Source organism: Ixodes scapularis, unplaced genomic scaffold (genome assembly GCF_016920785.2).
Source record: "Ixodes scapularis isolate PalLabHiFi unplaced genomic scaffold, ASM1692078v2 PGA_scaffold2__306_contigs__length_199485367, whole genome shotgun sequence".
NCBI lineage: Eukaryota > Metazoa > Arthropoda > Arachnida > Ixodida > Ixodidae > Ixodes > Ixodes scapularis.
Window position 1 is genome coordinate 85,987,822 of NW_024609857.1, and position 21,114 is coordinate 86,008,935.

General features: G+C 47.4%; 1 protein-coding gene across 1 annotated transcript; it reads left to right on the plus strand.

Moving 5' to 3' along the window:
* Positions 1-11,212: 11,212 nt before the first annotated feature.
* On the plus strand, positions 11,213-20,762 carry LOC8034863 (alpha-crystallin A chain). Its single transcript, XM_002410628.5, has 2 exons — positions 11,213-12,233; positions 17,647-20,762. Exons 1-2 carry the CDS (start codon positions 12,006-12,008, stop codon positions 17,950-17,952), a joined length of 534 nt encoding a protein of 177 aa, XP_002410673.3. The 5' UTR covers positions 11,213-12,005; the 3' UTR covers positions 17,953-20,762.
* The last annotated feature ends 352 nt before the right edge of the window (positions 20,763-21,114 follow it).

Genomic DNA, 21,114 nt, shown 5'->3' on the forward strand with positions numbered 1-21,114 from the left:
ACAATATTGGCCGAAGGTAAGAGGAAACGTCGTAGGATTTTAGGTGTCTAATTAGAAGTCGTAGGATTTTAGGTGTTTAATTAGAAGAAAAATCGACGGGTATTTTTAGGTATTCATTTATTTGTCAAGATTCGACGTATTTTGACGATTTCTTTCGTACCAACAATAAAAACGGTGATCGGTGACAAAAAAAAATTGCAAAAAACTAAAAGTTCAAATTTAATTCGCAATCTTTTCCACCTTTATAACGATTCACGCTTATTATGACGAGAAAGAACTTGCGAATCATTGACACCGAGTCTGAAAGCGGGTATAAGTCCGAGTTTAATGACAAAACTTGAATCCTTGTCAAGCGAACTGTTTCTGCCATGATGAAAGCAAATTGCTCTTGCTTCTTTCGTAAGGTACAATCAACAACGACTGCCAGTGTAGTTTCGAACACTGTCGTCCAGCTCTGACCTGAACAGAACGAATACAACATAACAATCCGCGAGGACCGACTACCTGGCCTAACTCTCATGTCACTGTCTTCCAAAGTCAGGGATTCCACTGATTCAGGACCGGTAAGTGCGTGGGTACCCGATCGATGACTCAAAGCCACCACCGCGCTTTCGAAGCACACCGTGTTTTCTAAACACAGTGAAACTTTTCATTTGCAAGTGATGATAAGTTGCGTCACGGCACTCATTGGCCACGAACGCGCATCCAAATATTCGCCGACGGACTGGTTGTTGACTCGCACATACGTCCGAGTGACGTAGTGCTCGTGTCCACTGCGTGAGCTTGGGGCCGGCTGACGTGCTTTGGGTAACGCAGGTGTATCACGGTGAAAGGGCTGAGAGTTCGTGAAGGAAAGGAGGTACGAAATAGTACGTTATATAAGTTTTCGTACCCAAATGCCGGCTTTTGACTTTCTACCCTTTTTCCTTTGGCTCACTAAACGATATGCGATTAGTAAAATCCAAATGTAAAATTATTCATCCCAGTAAAAAAGTGATTTCATGACCGCTTTAACATGGTTTGCACGTGAGGTCACCGCACTATATGCTGGTGATCATTGCGATTTATTTTTGCTGAGGAAATCAAATTCGGTAGAGGAAAATGCGCGGTGCAGACAATTCACGCTCAGTGCAAATCATGTATTTGTGAGAAACAAAGTATTCTTGCTTGGTGCAGCGTCGTGAGGAACGGCGCGAGCGTATGGCGCCAGGAAAACGCGCTGTTTGGCAGGATTGTTTTTGCAAACAAAGTAGTTTCCGGGACCACAGTTTCTGGTCTGTGTCGAAGATGCGGAGCACAGGAACCTTCACAACACAGTATGTTTCTATAAGCCCCCCCCCCCCCCCCCCAACTTTCTTTTTCTTCGATGCTCCCCCAGAAAACATTTGTTTTTTTATTTTATTCCTGAGGGACTCCCTCCTCTGTTTAATAATAATAATAATTTTATTACAAATGAACACTGCGAGTGTTAAGTCAGACCTGCCTAAGCCAAGTTGGGCTTGACTGACAGCTTCTTACAATCAGTTGAACCAGCCGTATGCAACAAGGAAACATGTAAAATGAAATCCACACAAAGGAATTAGAATAAAAAGAGTAAACTAGTGATAACTTTGCAAACTAAAATTTCTCAGGGCTTTCTTGAGCTCGTATTTTGTTCTTAAGTTAAGAATGCTAGAGGGTAGTTTGTTCAGAAATGCTGGTATATATTAACTGCAAGCTCTTTTTCTAAATCTTGTCGAACATCGAGGTATCCGGTATCGCTCTTTGGGCCTAAGAATACGAGAAAGTACATATAGAATTCTAAATTGACTATTCCAAAAATGCCTATGAACAACAGTTTCCATCAATAGCGAGTTAAAATTAGGCAAATCCAATGCTTTAATATGTCAATGTCCTCACCAAGGCATAAATCATAAGAAATGTTCTTTAACAAAGAACGCAGAATCAAATTAATTCGAATTTCCCAACGGAGAGCACAATGACCATACACGGCAATAACATAACGAAGCACACTGTAGACCAAAGCATGTACAATAATTTTTTGAACGGATAGTGGCATAAAATATCTAGTGTTGTATAACAAAAAAGACACCGCACGAATTTGTTTACGCACATGAGAAAGATCAGTGTTCGAGGTTAGGTCGCTGTCAAAGAATAAGCCAAGATGTTTTATAGAAGATGTATGCTATATAGACTCACATGCACATGATAGACATCCAGACGTATGTAACCGTAAAAAGGAGGTCATATAAACTTTTTTCAAAGGGTTGTGGAAACATATTAGCCGTGTTTTGGATGCATTAACTTTAATTCAATTAGCTTCAAGCCAGTCCATAGTTTTAATTGCCGCAGTTTGTAAAGACGAAAATGCATCTGAATAATTGGACACCCTAGATAAAATAACGGTATCGTCAGCATATTGAAATAGTGAAATTGATACCACCATGGAGAGGTCACTAACGTAAGGGTTATATAATGGTGGACTTAAGACCGAACCCTGGGGAACACCAGCTTTGATTGAAAAGAATCCGCTTTGATACCCTCCAGATGAAACACATCGACGCCTATCCTGTAGAAAGTTTTCCAGTAGAAGTAAAAAAGAGCCTCGAAAGCCTAACTTTGAAAGCTTTGTTAACAAAATATGATGGCTAACACTATCAAATGCCCTGCGGTAAGATAAGATAAATTGAGCATGTCAGAAAAGTCCTCAAGGAGCATTTGAGTACCTTGGGCTTGAGTGAATCCGTACTGCATGGTAAGTGAATCCGTACTGCACGGTTATCTACGGCGTAATTTTTCTTTAGCCTCAACTAACTTGAAACTCATACTTTATAAAACTTTAGTGAGGTCAAAGCTTGAATATGCATCATCAATCTGGGACTCTCATATTAACTCCATTATTCTTCAAATAGAAGCCATTCAAAACCGTTCCGCGCGTTTCATCTTCTCAAATTACTTTCGAATTGCCAGTGTCACTTCTATGAAATCTAATTTTAACTTACCCGATCTTTCATTGCGTCGTAAACTATCTCGTCTTTGTCTCTTTCATAAGGTTTATCATTTCAATTCTCTGCTCAGTGACTCTCTCTTTCTGCCACCATCGTACATTTCTTCCCGCAGTGACCATCAGTTCAAGATTGGCGTCCCAAGCAGCCGAACCAATTTGCACTTCCACTCGTTCATTCCCAAAACCTGCACAGACTGGAACCACCTCCCCGCCTCCATCGCTTCAATCACTGACACCAACTGTTTCAAAAGTGCCGTTTGCAACCATTTTTTGTAATCCCCCTGCTGTGTTTATGTTCATGTTGTATATATATATTTTTTTTTTGCTTCACCACTCCTCTCTGTAATGCTTCGGCCTTGAGAGTAAATAAATGAAATGAAATGAAAAGGAGATAGTAAACTGTGTTTATCTAAAACGCTATTCATAGTAATCCACAAATGTCTTTTCCAGTATTTTAGCAAGGCAAGACAGAATGGAAAATAGGTCGATAATGTTCTACATTATTTCGGACGCCTCCATTTAATGATGTAATCACCAAAGCTGTTTTCCATGCTAATAGAATGATACTATTAGATATAATGTGATTAAAAATTGAAAGTAGAACAGCCCCGATCCCTTCAAAGTTTCTGCGCAAGTCATTAACTGAAATTCCGTCGATACCTGGAGATTTGTTAGGCTTAAGGCTAAAAAGGATTGACCTAAGCTCTTCTTCAGAAAGAAGAGGAAGTTGTTTGGGGGCGTTAATTCGACAATTATATTTTGTCATTTATTAACAGTAATTTTTTATTTATTTTATTTTGTTCCCGAAATCTGTGAAGTTTAAAAAAGATACGAAGTGGTCAAAGTTTGGGGAAGAACTTGAAAACGACGCTCCTGTGACATTTAGAGCGGCATCCAACGTTCGGCTATCGCTCTAAGGCCACTAGGATATTTTCAGGTATCCCTTCCGTACGCACTTGTAGTTCTATTTATCATCGGATTAATAGGTCACATTTAGGTTTTTAAATGCTTCTGTTCTCGGGGACAGCCTTTTAAGACAGATCAGCAAAAACGAAGACATGTTTGGGTGCTTAACGATGTGTACATGTAAAATGGGTCGTAAAACAATTTTTCTACTTTCTGTAAATGCCGTTGATAACTTGCAAAAACACCCATTAGTTCTCCGCTCGATGGCAGATGCAGAAAAAATAAAGGAAAGAAACAGCTTTCCCTTCCTCAACTCTCTATTACAACGAGCGGCCACCTGATCTGACCGTCAATGTTCATCATAATCATGCGCTGGGATTGGCAAAGAGAAAAACATGGATTGAGCTTTAGACACTGTTAGAGTTCGGCTATTCTCATCTTTGATTGAGCACGAGCCATTACCCGAATGTTTGGCGATGCTGATTGTTATGAGCCCGAGCACTCGACTCGGGCCCATGACAATCGAGTACGTCACAGTGTCACATGACTCGCGGTAAGCAGTCGGAATACCATGTGATGTCACGATGTCAAAAACGCTAATAAATATATACTCCGTTCCCCCTTAACTTGAGAATAGAAGCTCCGCCTTCAGTGCGATTTCGCTGACTTCCACAGTGCTTCCGTTGGGCGTGCCTGCGCGTGCCGTTTACCATTGTGTTAGCAAGGGCAGAAAGCTCGCGCTGAAGGCCTAGCTTCTAGCTTAAAGGGGCCCTGCAATCATATTTAAGCGTCTACCTTTTTTGCGGTTTCCACGTCCCTAGGTGTTCGGGCAAGCCAGCGGGCACGGAGAGAGTAACTAAATATCAGTGCGTCATATTTTAACCGGACGACGCGGAAGCCTCTTCCGCCTACGGGGCGACCTGCGGTGCCGCAAGCGCGCGATATGTGACGTCTTTGTTCCTGAGCTTATGTCATACAAAACGGCAAGAATAATATACAAAGGTCGGGAAGGAGTGTCTGTCGACGTGAGCGGCTGCCTGGTCTCCCGGAGTCTTCCCCCATCTTCAAATTCTCCGACGCGTGCGGGAAGTGTTTTTCGGCACCTCGCTCGGTGGTTCCCTTCCCCTCACCTCGCCCCCCCGGGCTCAGTGGGTTAACGCCTGTAGCCCCCCGGTTCTTGACTGCCTTGCCGTAGGCTCAGGTTACTCTCGAGGCCATGGGCCCCAGACGGACGTCTGCGGCACTTAGTCTCGCAACTTTGCCCCAAAACAAACCGAGACTGAGTGCCGCAGACAGACGTCTGCGGCACTTAGTCTCGCAACTTTGCCCCAAAACAAACCAAGCACAAAAACATAACCTAGGGTCTTTGAACCTAGCGGAGTTGTGTCCCTTTAAACGGCAGAGAATGTTTGGGTTTAGGGGGAAGACTGCTTTCAGGGCCAAAGGGCAGATCTGCAGGGCAATGACCGTCGGGAAGAGGGGAATTTCCACGCTTGGTGCGCAAACCTCGGTTTGAGTGCGAGGAACAAAGGGCAGTGCGAGAAGAGACAGAGAGACGAACGGACGCATCGCGTCATCGAGCGGGGCGACGAGACCACTGTCGACGGCCTCTCGCCAAGTACAGGACGGAGGTCCGCTGTGTGTGAGCGTGAAGAAGTGGGTGCGAGGCCAGGGGGCCCCGCCTATAGTTTAGCCTACCGCCGGAACTCCTTCACCTTGGACGGACCGCGCAGGGAGACGTCAACCATTGATACGTCATGAGACTTTCCGCACTCGCTGTTACCCCTTTAATTAACATCTTTTGATTGGGTTAATCGTAACATCTTCATTAGTAACTGTATAAGCCTTCGTAAACCTAGATTTGTTAACCCTGTTTTAATAAGCGTTCTCCCCTGTATTACAGAAGCTATTTGTGCAGAGTGTGTGCATCGTAATTAGCTTTCTGCCTACCTACCACTAAATTAAAGTTTCTTTGTGTTCTCGAGCTACGTCTCCGTCTCTCTTCATTGGTCAGACTCTCTACCACAGCGTGGACCTATCGCTCAGTCAGTGGTCCACCCTTTTCCAACGTCACACCCGAAGAACACTCTCTCTAGATTTTTTTTTTTTTTTAGAGCGCAGCTCTTAGGGGCCTGTTTCCAGCCTGAGCGGCGTCGGCGTAACCGGGGAGAGTGGGGGGGTGGGGTCACGTGACCCCCCCCCCCCCCCCGAGGTCACGTGATTTCCCGAGGTCACGTGACCCCCCCCCCCCCGAGGTCACGTGATTCCCCGAGGTCACGTGACCCCCCTCCCCCGAGGTCACGTGACCCCCCCCCCCTCCCCCGAGATCACGTGACCCCCCCGGGGTCACGTGACTACCCGCAGGTGACGTGACCCCCCTCAGTACCCTTCCCTGCTCCTCCTCAAGAGCTGCGCTCCAATTCGGCGTTACAGGAATTTGTAAACGGCTTTCATTTTTTTTTTGTTCTGACAGTTTATTATTGGTCAGAGCCGCTGACAGCTTCTTTTTAATCGAAATACAAAATATTAGTGGCACGAACCGTTCCACTTATTTATAAAAGTCGTTTTTTTTCGCCATTTTAGATCAGAAAAGATACAAATGCAGGTTAGGAAGTACGGAAACAAGAAATGACCCGTCGACATACCCGCCACTAAGTGGTAGAAAAGGCGGCGCATACTATACTCTGTTTCACCATATGATGCACCGCAGAAAAGGCTACAAGCGCGAGCTCCTTGCTCTAGGGCCACCGTGTCTAGGGCACATTAGAGCCACTCTATATGGCAGCGTAGCTGCCAGAGTAGCGACACGACGCAAAATTATCTAGATGCACGACGTCAGAAGCGCTGATAGTGATCTCCATTTTGGGCCTGGGAAGTTGCCATGGTAACCGTGCTTCTAGCGACGCCGGGCGGCAACCTTTGTAGTCTAGTTGATATCTCCATTCATTCATTGAAAAGTAGTATAAGACGCTTGGCATCGCGGTACGGCTAGAACCTCTGGAGGAACGGTGCCTGTTTTTTCTGAAAAGTGAGTGAGACGATTTGCACCCAGGGACTGTCGGGCGACGAGAGCTGCTATGGTATAGTACGTGCACGGACAAGGCGAGTGGTTTTCGGCGCCGCCGGGATGGCGGCCGCTTCGTAGGACGAACGTACCGTCCTAGTACTTTTGGACTTCGCTCCGATGGAAGAAAATCCGATTACGGCGGCCGCGACAGGACGATTGGCTCGGAACATGACTGCTGCTCGACTGCCCCATAGTGAGCGAGTATATATGTTTAGCATCATACTTCTTCAAGACCTGATCATCCCTTCAAGATGAGGTTTTCTCACCGACTGGTGAGGAGCGACGTCGACGGGGTTCAACCGTTCAACCAAGAAGGACGGCTTGGTGATCTCTAGGGAATTGTTGACGCCATCAAAAGAGACGGACGCCGGATATGAGGTGTTCTTGCCGACAGGCCAAATGGTCGTTCGGAAGTTTACCGGCATTCAAAAAGTCAATATTTTTATCTGGTGTAGCGCACATATCGGTGTTAAAGAGGCCACGAAATTATTTTTAAACTTCTTCTTCCTTAACTGTAATCCTCAACTGAGAAGAGAACTGTGAAATCACGCAGTCGTGACATGCTAGGGCACCGGTGCGATAACCCCAAGCTTTCACCGTGCTTTTTAAGCACACCTTAGAACTTGGCATTCGCAAGTAATGATAAGTTCCGTCAGGGCACTCATTCGCCAGAAACGCGAATTCAAATATCCATGGACGAATTGATTGCTGACGAGCGCATACATCCGAGCGACGCAGTTTTCGTGTACAATGCGTGAGTTGGGGTCGGCTGACGTCATTTTGGCCTTTGTAGGCATTGTAAATAGGATATTTAGAACCATACACACATGATGATAACGTCATAGCACACTGAGATTAAGGAGCACAAAACTGGCCCAGCTACAGAAAATAAATATTACACTCGTAAGAAATAAATACGTCTGTAACTTGTTAATTACAAAGACGAACACTCCTCTGAGTATCTAAGTTTAATAGTATATGTTGATGCATTGTTATATAGCAGGACATTTTATATACTGCCACTTGAGCAAACGCCAGCTTTTCACTTGAAAAACAAACCAAAAAACGCTGCGGTCAAATGCAAGCTATTGCAACGAAAGCAAGTTATATGGAAATCTTCAGAACTGCCAATTCGTAAAATTCGGGATTAGTCAAAAAGGTTAAAGATCGCAGGAGCTTCCTCGCTAAAAATGATGTGATTATTCGGTGACCCAGGGCTGAAACAATTTCCCCAAGGCCCTACACGCGCCGCATAACTTTCGTTATGATTCTCAGAAATTCAGACTTTCAAAGGAAGCTAGAAAAATGCGAAAATTTTATCCTAAAAGCTATGTGGAGCGCAAGTTCGTCTGCTTCTTTTTGCAGGGGTTGTGGTGACGTCAGAACGCCGATATCTGAGTGGCTCTGATTGAAGGATAATGGATAGACCTAAAAGCAAGCTGCCTTGAGGTCTACCCACTATTCTTTATTCAGAACCAATTAGAGCTCGGCATTCTGACGTCACCACAGCCCCTACTAAAAGAAGCAGACGAACTTGCATTGCGCATATCGTAAAATCGTTGATTAGTATACTTGGGAGTTGTGCGAATATTTATACAGCGTGTACTTGGTCAGCCATTTCAAAGTTGCGACGAGTCACTCGCTGTAGATGAGCAATTTAGCCAATGCAGTATAACCGCTAGCTCTATAAGTCTTTAACGTGCACCACGCAGTAGTGAAACACAACCGCAGGCCGGTACGATGCTCATCCAGATCGAAACGGGCAGGGGTGGGGATTGAACCCAGGTTCCCTGGTCGATTAGTACAAGACGTAAACATCGCAGGAGCTTCCTCGCTAAAAGTTTGTGATCATGCGGCTACCTGGGGCAAAGACAAATTCCCCAAGGCCAAACATGCGACGCATAGATTTCGCGTCGATTCTAAAACACTCCAACGTTCAAATAAAGCTAAGAGAATGCGAAAATTGCATGCTAAGTGTCTTATCGATCCTCAAACACATCCGGAAACCCGAGCACCGCTAAGGCGATATTAATGATGCTGTCGCACAGGTGCTAATATCCAGAGCGATCTTGCATAAAAAGGGTATAAAGTATAATTATTTCAGATCTTCACGTTATACCCACGTCAGAAAGCACGAAGAAGCCCTAAATCGTCGGCAAGCTGCGGCACATCACGACTCCGCGCACCGAACAAACTCGCATCCACCAGCTCTGGGCGCTGCCATCTTACCGATGACATCACGGCTCTTGAGAGGTCACGTGACGAGTCGTCACTCGGTTGCTACAGAAACCGAGCCAGCTCAGCTCGTTGCTATGGTACCACGTGTGACCAATCGCGGTGAGAGGCGGCACAGGGAAAAGCGTGGCGCTACTCTGGCAGCTACGCTGCCATATCGAGTGGCTCTAGGGCACATCAAGGCGGCACAAGCTCTCGTGCGTTCAGAGTAGCTCTCAAGGCTATGAGCGCTATGAGCTCGCGCTTCTAGCCTTCTCTGCGGTACAAAAGAAGGTGAAACGGAGTATAGAAAGGTGTAGTGGGATCAGGCACCGTTAACGAGCGGCGAGCGTAGGAAAGTACCGGATGTACGCGGCGGCGCAGCGGTCGTACAGTCTGGAGGATCCGACCGGCTCCGAGCTTTCCCAAGGCCTTCGGCGAGCAGCTTTGGCTTGCGGTTTGGCCCTTTGGCGGTGTGGCAGCGCGAAGTGGTTCCCGTTCTGAAGTGATCTTTACCTCGTGTTTGCTGTCGTTTGCGGCCAATGAACTGTCATGCCGAATTAGTGTTTAATCGCGCAGCAAATGCAATGCGAGCCGCCCTGGCTGCCCGCTTCATACAGCCTAGCCAGGAAATGCTTCAGTGGCGCCCTCTCGAGCCGTCGACACGGAGTGCGGCAGCCGTGACCGCTCGCTAAGCTCACTACCCCTCCTCTAGTTCACGGCCACTCAAGCAGCTAAGGACGAGAAAAGAAAGCTTTCATTAAGTTACTACGTTCAGTGCGCTCAGGTTCGGTGCAAATTAGAAACCAGTAAAGAAGCCGTTGCAGGGCCCCTTAAGGGTGAACGGAGTATTGGGCAAAAGATCGAACTATAGAGGGCGCTTCATCGAGCTTGTTGTCCCCACAGCCCAGTGTTTACTAATACAGCATAACATCGAAATCGAACCTTGCCAAGCACGGTCTGGGCCCGAGCGCTTCGCTCCTCCCAGTGCTTTGGTCGCACGAGCAGCGGCCTTCGAATCGTGATCTTCGATTTCTCTGATCAAAAACAAACAAGAAAATTCAGTTTGTTGTCCCCACAGCTGAAGCGTACCGCTAGAGGCGTGACTGCTCGATCCCCAGTAGTGGCGTTCTCAATTTAAGTCATCTTGACGCAATCAGTCACATGACTACATCACGGGGCCACGTGACTTGACATTACTTGACAGCATGTCTTGACAGATATGACGTCACGTGACCACGTGACACATTATTAATCATAGTGCCAATACAAGAGCGCCACGAAAGACCACAATTTCTCATACATTGAAACTCGGTACATGACAATTTGATCACTACATAAAAATGCAGCTGACACTTTTAATTTCTCAAACGTTCGTTTTGTAATACAGAAAAAAAAAAAAAAAAAATCCCCGGAACCGTTTTGAACCGGTTACCGTTATATATTTTTCCGGTTCAGTTCCGCTACAGCTCTAAGATGGCGGCAAAGATTTCGGTTCGGTACAGTTCCGGCTCGGCTAAAAATGGCGGTTCGGTTACGGTGTTCGGTTCGGCTCGGTTCCGGTTCGACACACTGGCTAAACTATATTTGCGATTGTTGTGCGATAAAAAATCACGCGTGGTTAATTTTTTTCAAGAAAATATACAGTTCCGTGTTTTGAACGCTAGTTTTCAGGATGTACTGTGAGAACAGTGGAAAACAGCTGTTGGACTGGATGTGCAACACTTCTGCCTGATTGCTATCACGATCTTCCAAGAAACGATAGCTTACAATATTACTGCGTCACATAGAAACAAGCGCCAACGTACTGCCCTAACAGTTGTCGAGCACCATCATTTTATTGTTGCAGTATGCTTTTTGTTGAGCTTTTATTTTTATTTACCCCTTTCCACTCTGTAACGCCTCCACCCAGAAGCAAATAACTAGTTATTTAATGAACTCCCGAACTGAATAATCAGCTAACCAGCCACCTATCTAATTAACTACAGAGCTAACAAAAAAAAACAAAAAAAAAACAAAACTGATCACCTAACTAGCTAACTAACTGCCGAACTAACTAATCAACTTATCCAACAAACTACCGAACTAACGAATCAACTAACCAACCAACCAACTAGCTAACCAGCTACCGAACTAACTAATACGCTATAGCCACTACCTAAAATAGATAACCAAGTATCTTTCTTCGTTCTTTTTTCTAATGTGTTTATTCCTCTACCCTTCGGTGTCATCGTAACTCTCTTTTCTCATCAGTTTTCACTTTCAGGTTCGGGAGTAGAGCAGCGCTGTTTAAAGGCAGCCCCCCGCAAGTTTATTTATTTTCTCTATCTTTCCTTTAAATGTGTCTGCAACACGGTTTTGTTTCTCCCGCGGAACCATAGATTGATCGGTAATTTTAAACCAAATGAAGGACGAAAGAGTCAAGCGTCCATGACGGTCAGAAATACGCTGTATTTCACGCTGCGTTTACTCTAAAAACAAGCAAAACTCAACGAAAAAAGAAAAACAGTCCGGCGGCCAATGTACCGCGGAGAGGGTTATTCCGGCAGTAAACAGGGTGCGACACCGATAGTATTCTTTCCAAGCTTTCTCCCGCCTCCCTCTTTCCGAACCGCCCGCCACGTGAGGAGCAATTTTGGCCGGGGTTCGCCAAACTGCCCGGGCCCGGTGTCGGCGCGCTTTCCCGGAAAGGAGCTCGGGCCGGAGCTTCCCCGGCGCTGTCGTCACACCCCGCAAATAGCGGCCGTGTAGCCCGGGCTCAACGGGCAGCAGTGGCGGGTTTTCCCCCGGCGGCAGCGGACAGACAGCGCGATGGCCTTCTCGTCGCGGAGCCTCGTGCCTTCGACGCCCTGGCTGCCCCACGGCGACTGGTGGGACTCGTGGGAGGTGCCCAGCAGCCGCCTCCTGGACCAACACTTCGGTTCGCCGCTTCTCGACGACGAGCTGCGGCTGGTGCGGCCGAGGCTGGCCAGGCCTTTCCGCCGCCAGCTGTCCAAGGGAGGCGTGTCCGAGCTCCGCAATGAATCCGACGCCTTCCAGGTGCGAGACACTAGCCTTCATAAAGGGGCCATGAAATGAAATTTGGGCTGGGGTAAATACTTTGAGAGATACTTTTAGAATACGGGATAAGGATTCAGTAGATGCTGCGCCTCCAGCTCGAGTTTTCTAGCTTTGGTGATATTTTGTCGGGCAGCCAAAGCCCGGAAGAAGGGAACGAGCGCCTGCTGAAGGCGGAGCTCCTGCACTCTTTTCTGCTACCAACCATAGATGCAACGTCGTGGCTACGACGGTGGGAAAGAAAGCCTACCAAGCATGGGACGCGGAAGCGTTTGAGACTCGATTTCACGTACCACTTTGCTTTTGCGCTGAAGTTTAGGCCGTGCTTTCTCTCAAAATTTCTGAGTCAATACAGTTTCTAGCACGCTGACCCTGCAGAAAATACGCCCTCAGAAGCAATAATGGCAGTTGATGTGACGTAGAAATGTATAGATGCTGTTGGGCAGAACAAATCCGAAGGCGCGTTCAATCTTTTTTTTTTTTTTTTTTTTTTTTTTCATATTTGTGGTCTGTTCTTTGGCAGGCCACAAATACCATAGATTAATATTGAATGGGCGCTGTTGCCACGTGATGAATGGTGTGTATATGTAACTCGAAAAGGGCCTCGTCTAAATAGATTGTAAAACGACTTTTGTTTGGGCTAGTTGGTTCTTACTAGACATGATTAAAATAGCGCAAATTTGACAAGGACAAATTGCCAAATTTGTCAAATTTGCGCTATTTTAATCATGTCTAAATAGATGTTTATTGAACGACGATACAACCCCCGCCGCCCGGAAAGAAAGGCGCCAGAGGAGTGGGAACAAAAAAGGGGCGCGTTCTGATCTCTCTGGATGGGTGGCCGTGCCTCATGCTACGCGGTCCCGCGGAGTACGAGCTGTGGTACGGATGTTTCCTACGTTACATGGATAGTTCTTGAGAATGGGTGCCCCATTCTCACGAACTAATTATTTTGGCGATACCTTCGTGGCCTAAGGTGTTTGCAAGCAGCAGACAGCAGACACTTCTGCCCCTAGTGTTACTGGTGGAACGTTCTGCCGTCAAAAATAATGGCAAGCGCTTAAGCATGGACGATCAGACCCGCGCCTCGAGGCAACACGTCTGCAGCAAGTGAAATGAACAGATCAGGGTTAAAGTGGTCCCAATAATCCGTAGCTGTCAGGTACTCTTTGATGTCTTCAAAATGCACTCGTTCTCGATTTGCGTGTGTTGACTTTTCTCAGTAGCTTGCTTAGCTGCGTTCATCTGAAAGCCATGCTCGAAAGAAACTTGCTGTAATGCTGCCCCAATGCAAAGCAGAAAACCTAGCTGGCTGTTGTTCTCTGATTTGAATATACAATAGAATAGCCTTGGGGGGGAGTGGAAAACCGTCGGAAGAAACCTGTTGTCCGGGGTGTTCGAGACTTTTTCGAAGTAACAAGAATGTTTCTTTCTTGAGCATGGAGCCGCGTTCAAATATACAAAAGAACCCGTTCAAGTTTTAGAAGTGTCCAGCAGTGCTCCTTCCAGAGGCGATGATGTCGTCGAGGCAGCAACTGACGCCGTCGGGTTCAGCAGTTGCTTGGCCCACTGTTGTGTGCTCAAAAACTGTTGGCGTGGACTTGACAACAGAAGGCACCATGAAATTGGACTGGAAAAGACCTTTGTAGGAATTCATCGGAAGAGCCTTCCTTGCCCCTCCCTCAATATCCGACTAGCGCATGCTTCTGGGATATTCAGTTTTGTGAGGTTATTCTCCTGAACGTTGCAGTGTGTGCTTAGCGATATCGATGTGAGGATTCTCCGAGAGTGTAAAGTCACCACATACTGAACTGATCCCTCCGACTTTGGAAAATAACGATTGGAATGCCCCACTGCGAGTAGTCCACGATTATAAGGACGTTTTTGCTGAACCTTTGTGTTTTTGTGTGTTTTTTTTTTTTTTGGCTTAGACTCTGAACCTTTGGTTTAGTACAACAACCCAGGTCACAAGTGAACAAGCTCTGAAACCTGGTTGACGTTCTCCTGAGCAAGGTTTCAGCCTCCAACTCCGCAGAGTAGACATTATTTAGCTGAAATCTGTATTCAGACCGTCGATTCAGGTGCATTCAATCAGGTTGGTGAATCGCTTGCCATTCGAAGTGTTGCCTTGGCATAACTTGAAGCGAACAGCCCGATACCATGATAAAGTATATAATACTTAAATAACGTAAATTAAAGAAATCGATTTCTGCCCGACCGTGCTTTTCTCGCTAGATTTAACGGGGAAACCTAATTAGTCTATAGGTCACGTGACCTGACGTCACGCGATCTATACACCAATTATGTTTCCCCGCCAAAATTGCGGGGAAATTAATGTTGCGTGACTTGACGTCATGCGATCTGTAACACGAATTCAGTTTTTCCGCTAAATTTAGCGGTAAAATTGACGTAACGTGACCTAATGTCACGTAGGCCACGTGACGTGGCCAGGTGCACCAATTCACTTTCCCGCTAAATTCAGCGAAGAATTTGATGTCCCGTGACCTGACGTCACGAGACAGACAAATTTAGTTTCCCCGCGAAATTTAACGAAGCACTGCCGTCACGTGATTTGATGTCACCAATTTAGCTTCCCGTCTAAATTTAGCGGGGAAATTGATCTCAAGTGTCCCGACGACGCGTGACACATCAGCACAATTTCCCCAATAAATCTAGCAGGAAAATTGACGTCACGTGTCCTTTACACCAATATAGTCCCCCGCTAAATTTAGCGGGGCAATTAACGTCACATGACGTGCACGCCCGGATTCCCCGCTCCACGTACGGGCGAATTGATAAATATAAAGGTTCTTCACACCCCGAAACGACGGTTTCCTATCCAAACAATTTTAAAATATCACACCTTAAATACTGTATAGGACTTTAAAGATAAAGGTCACTACCATTACTTTTTCTTTATTAAATTAAAACCTTTTTATACTTGGTGGCACCTTTTTATGGCAATGCAGTGAAAAGTGCGGGCCACGCGTGCTTTCTTTCAGACTGAGCGTGACCCGCACTCAGACTGAGTAGAGAATGATAGCGCAGTGCGCGCGCTATCATTCTGTGTGCGTTCGTACTTGCGTGATAGCGCAGTGCGCGCGCTATCATTCTCTCCTCGGAAATCCCACAGAAAGCATCACACGAGCAGAGTTACATTTTAATAATTTGGGTTTTCCGACTTTCTGCCAGGAGTCAGTGTTGAAAAGTGTGAAGCCGGGATCACACTGGTTTATACGCCATATATACTGAAGACAGTCAGAATAGAGATTCGAAGGCGAGTCACCGCGAGATCCGTGCTCCGAATGCCGTATGGCAATGAGTTCAAGGGGAAATTCTTGGCACGCGGCGTTTGAACCACGGATATTGCAGCGACCCATGTTTGAAGACTGTCTCTTGTGTGATGTATGAGCAGTGATACCTTGACTTTAGTCTACTGTGCCAAACTGTAATTTAGTAGCAGTTTCTTGGATTGCAGAAGTTTCCCATCTGGTCCTTGAGTGTTGAATACTCGCCAAGGTATTTCACTGACTGCCTATACCCGACTTGAGCTGCCTATACCCGACTTGATGAAAACATCAAGTCGGGTATAGGCAGCTCAAGTTCGATCGTAAGTGTTTTTGCAATAAGGTAAATTACTTTTCAAAGCGTTTTTTCTTTTTTTAGTAACGTTATTATTTGAGATTTGTGCGAAATCAGCAGCACGCAAGTGAATCACAAGCCATTTTCGAGTTTTTAGCTTCCGGACTGATGACTCGAAACTGGACCTTCCAAGCCGCGACCTAAGCTTAGTTGATGTCCCTCCTGCGTCCCAAAAGAAAACAACTAATTTATCGGTAACGTGAAATCCTGCATAAAGACGAAACATGGTTGTAGTGTGTGTGTGTGTGTGTTTGTGTGTGTGTGTGTGTGTGTGTGTGTGTGTGTGTGCGTTCGTACTTGCGTGCGTTCGTGCGTGCCCGCTTGCTTGCGTGCGTGCGTGCGTGCGTGCGTGTGTGTGTGGGGGGTGTGTGGGTGGGTAGATCGGTTGGGGGGGGGGGGGGGTGGGGTGGGGTGGGGGGGGGGGGGGGGGGCAAGTGCACTGATCTGTGCCAACGGATTGACTGGACCCGAATCTCAACCGAGCGGTGGCACAGAGCTCGCGTCTAGAGCGCCGTTCACACATATGCGACAGAATAAGACCGAGAGAGACCAGACCGGTTTTTAAGCCTCTTGCGACGTCTTAGACGAGCTCTGCTGCAGCATATCCGGTCCTAAAACGTCGCAAGAGGCTTAAAAACCGGTCTGGTCTCTTTCGGTCTAAAGCCTGGTTCAGACAGTTGCGTTTGACTGCGTTTCAGTGCGTTGCGGCTGCGAGAAGCCATCAGGACATCCCTGCTGCTTATATCGCGTGCCAAGATGATTCCTTGAATCGGATTCCACGCTTCATACGAAGCACAGATGTGCCAGTGACTTTCTTTCGGCTCTCGACGCAACGCAGTCAAACGCACTCAAACGCAAATGTCTGAACCGGCCTTAACTCGGTTGCATATATGTGAACGGGCCTTAATTCGTGCCGCAGCATTGTCCCGACGTGTCAGATACACGGAACTCGGGTCTTCCCTTCTGGCACACCTTTTCAACCACTTCCTTCGTCTGCCGCCGGAGATACCAGAAGGCTGCCTGCCCATCGTACGGAATGGGCCCAGTATAGTGTCGCATACTGATCTACACCACGCAAGATTCGCTTTCAGTCTGAGTAGCGGGAATTGCCAGCGAGCCGCGCTGAGCAGTGCCGACAGAGGGCCGCAGCGGGTACGAGAACAGCCAGAGGGCGCGGTACCCCGCGGCTATCGAGTGATGTGTTCGGTCGCACACCAGTCACCTAGCTGTGTTTGGAGATTTGTGTTCGTCCTTTGTCCCTCTTGTTCCCCTTCTCCAGGGATTATTTTCGTCATGCTCAGAACATGCATGAGATGTGCCCACAGAAAATTCAGCCATCATGTCTGCAGCAAACAACGTATTTTTTGTGCGATGTACGGGCAGCAGAACTGGGGCTTTAAGCCGACTATTTTGCTCAAAGCAAAACTCCCTAATCCAGACGTCCTAAACACAAATTTGCTAAGCGGTAAGCCCAAGCAAAGTGGCGCCCAAGCAAAGCATTTTTTTTATTCATTGTGTCCAGACTATAGTTTTTAAAGCACTGCTCCTTGCAACACGCTGTATAGTATAAAACAAGCCTGCGTACGCCCACACTAGGTGCGGGCACTGCGCGTCACACTTCAGGTGAGGGGAAGCGTCCGCACATGCGCAGTGCCGACATAAGCGCCACCGCAGTAGAGCGACTTTAGAGAGTTGAGTTGGTGTACGGAAAGAGCGAACGTGTTGCCAGCGAACGCTGGTCCCTTCCCTGCAGGTGATGCTGGACGTGAGTCATTTCAGCCCCGAGGAGATCACGGTAAAGACGGTGGACCGGTCCATCTGCGTGATGGCCAAGCACGAGGAGCGCATGGACGAACACGGCTACGTGTCCAGGGAGTTCTCGCGCCGCTACCTGCTGCCGGCCGACGTGGATCCGCAGAACGTCACGTCCACGCTGACTGCCGACGGTGTGCTCACCGTCACGGCGCCCAAGAAGCCCGCCCTGTCGGCAAATGAGCGCTTAGTGCCCATCACCGTCCAGGGCGGACCCGCTGTGCTGCCCGTGCAGCACGAGCCTTGACCGCGACGGGACGAGGCCCTCCGCCAACATCCAATACACTCGGTTGCAGGTTAAAAAAAGCGGGACAAGCTTCTCCCAAAAAGTCTTCCACTTTTTCCACTTCAGCGAAGCCAAGGCTGGAGGAAGCGAGTGGTGAGGGGGGAACTACCAATCATGACGAGCAGAGAGCTTTGTGGGAGGGGCTCGCCCTGCTCTTCTTAACCTGCAACAGACTACTCGCAGCTCCGCCCTACAGATGGCGGGGAATCGAAAGATGGCGGAAGAGACGGGGGTATAGATTCTCCAGGATTTCCCGTGCGCCTGCTCTTTGACGCTGGTCAGTGCGTTAAAAATTAATTTCCTTGGCTACAAATATGAAGCGGTCAGGGCAGGAACATTACACAGGAGACGGAGATGTTGACGGACGTTAAGAAAATCTAAAGGTTGATTTTTAAATGTCGCGGAGTTGAACTAGTCAATTCCTATTAACGCACTCGCCTCTTTCGTTAAAACTGCATTAGGTACGAACACGCCGACGAGAACCATGCGGTAACAGCAACACCAAGGCTGACAATCCTTGCTACCGTCTTCGCCATCGTACCCGCTCCTCTGGTTCTTCGTTCGTCCGTGAGAGGGCGAGCGACGGGATGGAGTTGCGAATAGATAACAAGGTAAACACCACCTAGAATAATCGAGGCCTACGAATAGCCTCCTCTTCGTCTATGGAAGCCGTCATCACAGTTTCAGCTTAACTCCAGATGCAACAGACGCCACGAGCCAATGGAGCCAATCAAATAGCTTCAGAAGTGTAAGTCACTAGGCCTTCCTTGTAAATGATTGGTCCAGCGATGATAGAGAACGTGCATAACCAAGGCGAAAACCACGATGGTGCGCTTTTGAAGCTGTTTGATTGGTCCCATCAGCTTGTGGCAACTTGAGCTTAAGTCCAACGCCGAACGTTCTTCGATGCATTGATTGAACACGAGGCTCAGTGGAACGCTGGTGCAGCAGTGTCTAATCTGTGCGTGCGCTCGATCTCACTTTGATGAGGTTGAAATTCTAATGCGCAGATTTTGATTGTAATAGGTGGTATTCACAGGGCCTGCATTTCCTGCGTAAACCAGCGGAGGCCAGCGCGGGGCTCAAATTGAATACCTGTGATCATTCGGCCGTGTTGGCCCAGTGTGTTCGACGGATGAAGGCGCGAGTCCCACCCGAAAGCTGACGCTGCACTCTTGTCCAATCTCTGCCCTCGCTGGCCTCAATTAGGTGACGTAGAAAATTGATCTCTACGGCCTTGCCATAAATAGGTGCCCTGAGGAGGTTTCTGAGATCGCCTAAATGTGTCGCAATAACTCACTTTGCGAGCTCTAAGGATCCAAATCATAACAATGTACGGCCGATTTCTCTTAAAAAAAAGCAATCAAATATCGAACACACCTCATCTCCGGCAATGGGAGATAACCTCGGTTGTTCGAGGGTTCCGGCAGCCAGAGCGACTGTGACCAATGAAAACGGGACATCACGAAATGTGTATGCTTCTGTAGATAATAAATGTAAAAAAGAATGGTCGAAAAATGGTAATTTTTTTGCGGACAGGGAACATAATATTGCAATAATCGTTTCAAAAACAGCGCGCACTGTTTATGTTTTTATTTATTTATTTATTTTCTGCGGGAGTAATGTACCCGGTCGTCAGCTAACGAGCGCGCGCTCGCTTGGTTCAATCCGGTTCAATCGTAGTCCGGACTGTGTATGGGCAACGAGCCGCGCGGACTCGAGATATCACTTCGCGGTTCCACCGGTTAGAGGCGCGAGGAACCCTGACTCGCTATTGGCTGACCGTGGTTCTGGTTTCTGAACATGCTCCTTCCATAGCCGGGGATGACTTCGGTGTGTTGCGATCTTTGATTGCTTTTTTTTAATAGGGTAATCGGCCGCGTATCGTCATGATTTGGGCATTTCTTGGATGCAGAGTGAGTTATGGTCATATTCAGGCGATATCAGAAACCTCCCGAGGGCACCTTTAAGAGGTATTTACTATACCAGCACAACCTACAATAACCGAAGCCCGGGAGCAGCCTTTTCTACCTCTATGTATAACGTCGTCGTACTCAGATGGTGCCAAATCAGCAATATACTTTTTTTTTTTAAATATTGCGCGCTATCTAGGCGGTGCTCAGCAAATAATCCGAGTCCGCCATTGTTTGGGCACGTGCACCAATCACGTATTGAACACAATGGCTGCGTGATAGTACGGTGTGATCTCGGATTCAATCGCAGGCTCCGTGCACAAGAAATGGCGACCGCCAGTGTTGCTTGATGGGGCTTGGGAAAGGGTCTATTGGGCCCGAGCCGACGTCGAGCGTTCTTCGATACATTGACCGGACACAGGGTGTTTGGTTTGTGTCTGTGCTCAATTTCACCGCGATGACGCCGAAATGGTGGTGCAGGGGCCTCGATGATTCTAGGTGACGTTGACTCCAGCCGCCCCAAGGTCGTCAGCGAAGTGGAAGGTATACGCACGCTGTTCAGCTAGCGACGCGCTCGAACGGCCAGTATACACGTTTGAGGAGAGCCGGTGTATAGTGCGAGGCCCTCCACCGAAGCCACGAGCCGCAGCTTCTACTCCACTGCCAGCTTAGGAGTGGTAATGGACCATTCGATACGGGACGCGAGATTTTACAACGTCCACTTACTGGCACTCTCTTTTGTACCGGCGGTGCTGGAACTTCCTGTTGGCGGCAAGCTACAGTGCCACCGCATGTTGGTCTACACGCCAATCCAATGAATTTACTACGTGGAAAGTAATAAAACGAGTAAACTTCAAATATATATGTTTTTTTTGTTTTTTTTTGTTTTACGACTGGGCGTGTGTTTGTGTTCTAATGCACAGATTTGAAGATCGCAACATTAGTCAGACATTCCTGGAGGTGGCGGAATGCTGATACACAATGGTTCTAGAACGTTCCGATAGCTCCGACAACCAGACGATACTTCGTTATAGGGTATAGTTATCGACACACAAAAAGATCGATATGCACTAGAAATCCAGTATGTAAACAATTACCGGTGACAAGATGGTAAGTACTTAACAAATGTAAACAAAAATAAAGGCAAAGATGTGCCTAAAAACAATAAGAGGCGCCGCAGCTATCGATGTCAGCGCGACATCGATAGCCG

What these genes read in the sequence shown, in the direction of transcription:
- LOC8034863 (XM_002410628.5), top strand. Translation starts at nt 12,006, where the DNA reads ATGGCCTTCTCGTCGCGGAGCCTCGTGCCTTCGACGCCCTGGCTGCCC. An exon ending in ATGAATCCGACGCCTTCCAG is followed by an intron (nt 12,234 to 17,646) that starts GTGCGAGACACT and finishes CCTTCCCTGCAG; the next exon opens with GTGATGCTGGACGTGAGTCA.